Source organism: Triplophysa dalaica, chromosome 3, assembly GCF_015846415.1.
Source record: "Triplophysa dalaica isolate WHDGS20190420 chromosome 3, ASM1584641v1, whole genome shotgun sequence".
In the NCBI taxonomy this organism is placed as follows: domain Eukaryota; kingdom Metazoa; phylum Chordata; class Actinopteri; order Cypriniformes; family Nemacheilidae; genus Triplophysa; species Triplophysa dalaica.
The window spans coordinates 21,155,860-21,162,453 of NC_079544.1; the positions used below are offsets into that span (position 1 = coordinate 21,155,860).

Consider the following 6,594-nt stretch of genomic DNA (forward strand, 5'->3'; position numbering starts at 1 on the left):
TTATGGCTCCTGTATGACACATCGCTTGTTGCTCCCTAACTCTTTGTAAGTCGCTTTGGATAATAGCGTCTGCTAAATGACTAAATGTAAATGTACTGTAGGAGCTCTTCCAGTCTCAAGTACCACCTAAACGCAAATCATCCCTTAGCTAATGCGGAAGTAAACACAAGTACATCTTCCATTCCATTCCATTTTCTACCGCTTATCCGAACTACCTCGGGTCACGGGGAGCCTGTGCCTATCTCAGGAGTCATCGGGCATCAAGGCAGGATACACCCTGGATGGAGTGCCAACCCATCGCAGGGCACACACACTCACTCATTCACTCACGCACTCACACCCTACGGACAATTTTCCAGAGATGGCAATCAACCTACCATGCATGTCTTTGGACCAGGGGAGGAAACCGGAGTACCCGGAGGAAACCCCCGAGGCACGGGGAGAACATGCAAACTCCACACACACAAGTCAGAAGCGGGAATCGAACACCCAACCCCGGAGGTGTGAGGCGAACGTGCTAACCACTAAGCCACCGTGCCCCCCCAAGTACATCTTATTGAACATACTTTATTTTCATCACCAATTATCATAGTAGAACAGCTTTCTCAAGATACAAGATTCAAAGGAGCTTTATTGGCATGATAAAAGATAATTTACATTGCCAAAGCACAAGATTAAATATAAACATGCAGAAATACAGATTAAGATAAAAAATAAGATAGAATAAAATTAAAAGTCTATAAGTAAATATATATATATATATATATACATCTCAATATAAACAGAAAAAGAGTTTTAATTAAAGTTCTCAATGAGTGTGATAGTGTCAGTTTGTGTGTGTTGTCCTGTCAGTGTTGTTTTGTGTTGTGCTGGTTGTTCTTTGGTCGTGGCAGGACTTGACATATCTTGCAGCCAGGTTTGAGCTTCTTGAGTTTTCTCCCAGTATGTATGAGATCTTGTCCTTTTGTTGAAACTGGTCAAAGTTTTTGTGTAAGTTTGTAAACTGGGGGAAGAATGTTTCTCTGATGTGTGTGTAGTTGGGACAGGAGAGGAGAAAGTGCAGCTCTGTTTCCACTTGATTGTGTGTGTAGTAAGGACACAGTCGCTCTTCTCTCGGTGTCCATGTGTGTCTGTGTCTGCCCGTCTCTACAGTGAGCTGGTGATCACTGAGTCTGTACTTGCTCAACACTTTTCTTAGTTTAGGGTCTAATACGCTTGTGAGGTATTCTGACACTTTATATTCTCTGTGGAGTGACAGATAGCATTCCAGTTTACTTTGCTGAGCTGTTGCTTCTGTCCAGTGTTTGAGATATTTCTCTTTTTGTGTTTTGATCATTTGGTTTAGTCTGGCTGGGGTTTGGGGTTGACTTGGGCATGTTTGGGGTTGTAGAGTTAGTTGTGAGATCCGTTGGATGAAGGGGTTTCTCTCTGGGCTCAGCTCTTGATGACTTAAGGCTTTCTCAAGCAGTTTGTGATGCATTTTGGAAACAGGAGATGAGCCCCTGGTCTAATGCGCCACCTGGCTTGAGACACCCGTTCTCAAAGACTTACTTTTAGTCATTATTTGGGTAGCACACATATTCTGAATGCCTTCGGCAGAATTCAAATGAGCAATTTTAATCTAGATTAATCTAGATTAATTCCAAGATTATTAAAATCATAAAAATCTATGCCCACCACTAATATATACATATACAGCCTATATATAATACACACTCTTAAAATGTTGCTAATAAACTCCAAAACTTCCGACCAGAATGCAATATCCACTGCAGTATGCAGCTTTGAATGAACTGGTCCCGTAGTGGCTTCCCCAAATGACTGCCGAGTGATTACTCCAGGACACGAGACGCCAGCAGGAACCATCGAGCCTACCCTTGTTACAACAGTGTGGCTAAGTAAAAGAGTGCGGATCCAAGAGCTTACAAAATATGAAGATCCAGACAGTTGAGCAAATGAAGTCGTACATTAAGCAAGAATGGGAAAGAATTCCACAAAGCTTTAACAATTAGTGTCCTCATTTCCCAAATGCTTATTAAGTGATTTAACACAGTGGTAAGGATACCCTTGTATCACCTCTTTTGGAACGTGTTGCAGGCATCAAATTCAAAATGAGTCAATTTTTGCAAAAAAATGAAGTCTATCAGTTTGTCTTTGTGGTGTAAACAATTGGGTGTAGTTCAAGAGCGATTTGCAAGTCATTTTAATGCGTTTTTATTTACGTTTTACACAATGTCCAAACTTCATGGGAATTGGTTTATTAGTAAGATGAATCAGGTACCTGTCAAAAAAAAGTGTCACGCAGAAGGAATTGCGATTAATTATTTTAAAGAGGGAGCAAACAGGAGTTTGTTAGTTATAAATCCTTAATAAATAAATGTAAATTCTTAATTTAGTTTTTAAATATGCTAGTCTTTCACAGTCTGAGGATTTGTCTAGCATTTAATATAATGTTAAATGCTGGTGTCTGACCATAAACTGTATAGAGCCACAATATTATCCTTGACAGCATGCTTTTTTAAAAAGTGAAACAATTATGTTATAGAAACTTTAAGAACTGCTTTTTCATTTCTTGAAATAAAACCCTATTTAAACCCTGAACAAAATATAATCACATTCAAATTTACATTTATATGGTCAGACTTAAAATAAAATACTTTAAATATTTCCTGTTTGCCCATCCTCTTGAGCATACGTCTCTGGGAATCATTGAAATGGGTGTGATTTTTTGTTCATCAGAACAATGTCCCTAACTATTCATAGCGCATAGCGAATTAACATATAAAGGCGTATTTGCTCACGTAAATAAATTGATGGGTGTTCATGCACACTGCAGTATATACAACGTGAAAACACACACAACAGAACAACACACATCTGCATGCAAACCAGGATCAAAATGAAGTCTGTTCAGACTGCACTTTTCTTATTGCTGCTGCTTCAGGGAGTCATGAGCTATGATGACACAGGTGAGCTATGACATATTCCACACTATCTCTGTGTTTGTTGTTTGTTTGTGTGTGCATGTTTTGCATTATCCGTTGTAAAAATGATCCTTTGCTGGTTGTGTCATATGACAAATCTGTCACACTATTGATAAGTGATATTTTTATTATTTGACCAGAAATGCCCAAATGTACACTTGCTGTTGACAGTAGTAAAAATAAGTTACAGAAATAATTATTAGAAATAGAATGAAAGAAAAGCTACTCATAGCATTGTCACAAAACATGTAATGTGACATGTAGAAACATATTGATGACGTATTTTATAAACATTAAAGGGACAGACCATTTACCCACCCTCAGGTTGTTGCAAACCTGTTTATATGTGTTTGTTCTGATAAACACAACAGAAGATATTTGTAAGAATGTCTGTAAGTAAAAGATCTCATTCCCCATTGACTCCAATAGTATTATTTTCCCCACTCGGCAGTAAATTGGGAATGAGATCTGTTTTGTTACTGATATTCTTGCAAATATCTTCCTTTGTATTTAGGAGAACAAAGAAGTATACAGCTTACAGTATATAACATGTGTAGACTGTGTGTAACAACCTGAGGGTTAGTGAATGATGGAAGTATTTTCATTTTTGAGTGAAATATCCCTTTGTCACGTTGATGCGTGTGAATATTTTTTTAGACGTAAAACACATTTGAAGAAATTTTATCAGCATGCGCTTTTCTACCACTCTTACACACAAGAGCCCGCCAGCACGTTTTGTCTGGTATTTTCGTAAGCATAGTCTTCAATGAGTTAAATAAAGTCTTAAATGAACCCACAAAGTGCTTTAGTCTCCTTAGAGCGGCAGCTATTAAAGGGGCCACGTTCATATACCTGCTGCTGTGACTTCTGTCACTAGTTTTAATCAAAGAACAAAAGAAGAAAGTATGTTTAAAAACAGGACTGTTATGTGGTTTGATCATGATTAATAAAAGAAAAAATGTGAGATGAATTAGTTAATTTTTTAATTGATTGACAGCACTAATTTGAATAAACGAACCAATATTACTACATTTTTATCCGTACTGTAAATATATATACAAAAAATTTAACCGTCTCTGGCTGGGTAAAGAGTTTTATTATATAGCACTTTTGACAATGTGCATTGTTCCAGAGCAGCTTTACGGGAGCAAATGAGATAAACAGAAAAACACAGAAAGGTGAAACACAGCACAGTGCATGGTGTTTATAGAACAAGTAAAATCATTCTAATAAATAATAAGATAAATTATTGCAGTCTCCCGGTGAGCAAGCCGACACTGCCTTGCTGTGGCAAGGAACCCAAACTCCAATGGTTGATGCCGTAGTCTGTGTTTGTTTTTAATGACATTTTGTCATTGACTGAAGCTTGGGTTTGTTTGTCTTTTAGCATCATGTGCTCACCCCAAACCGCTCTGCTGTATGGGACAAAATGATGACTGCTATCGTGGGTGTTATTGTGATGAGGCGTGCCTTAAATTCAATGAATGCTGTAGTGACTATACAGATACATGCCCTAAACGTAAGTCTAAATCTATATTAACACATAAAATATTAATCACTGAACCTGTAAGCTTATACAAATTGTCACCACCCTCAGCAACACCACCATATCCCCCAACCACAACAAAACCAACAACCACCACAAAACCAGCAAGCACCCCACCACCATCAACAAAGACACCATCAACAACCCGAAGAAATGTACCAACCCGAAGAAGACTAACAAGCACCCCACCACCATCATCAAAGACACCATCAACAACCCAAAGAAATGTACCAACCCGAAGAACACTAACAAGCACCCCAACACCATCAACAAAGACACCATCAACAACCCGAAGAAATGTACCAACCCGAAGAACACTAACAAGCACCCCACCACCATCAACAAAGACACCATCAACAACCCGAAGAAATGTACCAACCCGAAGAAGACTATCAAGCACCCCACCACCATCAACTAAGACACCATCAACAACCCGAAGAAATGTACCAACCCGAAGAAGACTAACAAGCACCCCACCACCATCAACTAAGCCACCATCAACAACCCGAAGAAATGTACCAACCCGAAGAAGACTAACAAGCACCCCACCACCATCAACAAAGACACCATCAACAACCCGAAGAAATGTACCAACCCGAAGAAGACTAACAAGCACCCCACCACCATCAACTAAGACACCATCAACAACCCGAAGAAATGTACCAACCCGAAGAAGACTAACAAGCACCCCACCACCATCAACAAAGACACCATCAACAACCCGAAGAAATGTACCAACCCGAAGAACACTAACAAACACCCCACCACCATCAACAAAGACACCATCAACAACCCAAAGAAATGTACCAACCCGAAGAACACTAACAAGCACCCCACCACCATCAACAAAGACACCATCAACAACCCGAAGAAATGTACCAACCCGAAGAACACTAACAAGCACCCCACCACCATCAACAACCCAACGATATCCAGCAACCCCAACAACACCAGCAAGCACCCCTCCATCTTCAACAAAGACAACATCAACAACCCAACGGTTTCCAGCAACCCCAACAAAACCATCAAGCATCCCACCACCATCAACAAAGACACAATCAACAACTCCACCATATCCAGCAAACACAATAAAAACAGCAAGCATCCCACCACCATCAACAAAGACACAATCAACCACATTGAATCCTTCCTTTACATACATATACAATATTTTACAGACTTTGTTCTCCAGTTTCCTCAGTATTTTTAAGTCTTTCGGAACCCTTAATAACACACCTATTTTGAATTAATTTAACTTAACATTGTTTTCATGAGTGATGGAATGATCTGCAAGTCTCCACCTGTAGAGTCATTCCAAAGCAGTAGATGGCACACCTATATCGCATTCTCTTACTATTAGCCAACTGAATTCTGTCTTTACCTCTAACTTTGTAATCCATTTTAATGTAATTTCACTTACTATTAAATTCTAATATGTATAAATATGCCAGTCTTTCATAATATGAGTTCATCCATGGAATTCCTGGAATTCCTGGAATCGGGGAAGAAAAAGATTCTATTACTTAACATAACAACATTTTATGAATGTTTTTAATCTAGTTGATCTTGCATTTAATATACTGTAATAAAACATGAAAGTGTCTAACCAAACCACAATATCAAATCACAGTTTTAATTATAAAAAGTGCAAAAACAAGGAATTGGGTAAGAAATGCAGTGTGCGGACCGGATAAAGCGACAGTTGAAATCGTCTTGGTTACGTCTGTAACCTCAGTTCCCTGATGGAGGGAACGTGACGTTGTGTCGAGAACGACAGATGGGGTTCGCCCCTGAGAACCTATCAACTCTGACTACTATAGAAAAGGCCAATGAAATTTGGCAAATGAAATTTGCATGCCGGGCTCCGCCCCCGGATATCCGGTATAAAAGGAAGCCGGCGTGCATCATTCATCACCTCTTGTTCTGAAGAGCCTGAGAGCCTCTCACAACTGCAACAGAAACGATACAGGTTTGTGGCATAAGGGACACAACGTCTCGTTCCCTCCATCAGGGAACTGAGGTTACAGACGTAACCAAGACGTTCCCTTTCTGTCGGTCTCTCGA

At 39.5% G+C, this 6,594-nt stretch overlaps 1 protein-coding gene across 1 annotated transcript; it reads left to right on the plus strand.

Moving 5' to 3' along the window:
• Window positions 1–2,831: 2,831 nt before the first annotated feature.
• On the plus strand, window positions 2,832–5,975 carry LOC130418327 (mucin-2-like). The gene is made up of 3 exons (XM_056744400.1): window positions 2,832–2,969; window positions 4,372–4,503; window positions 4,582–5,975. The coding sequence occupies exons 1-3, from the start codon at window positions 2,882–2,884 to the stop codon at window positions 5,778–5,780; spliced, it is 1,419 nt and encodes a 472-aa protein (XP_056600378.1). The 5' UTR covers window positions 2,832–2,881; the 3' UTR covers window positions 5,781–5,975.
• Window positions 5,976–6,594: the final 619 nt, after the last annotated feature.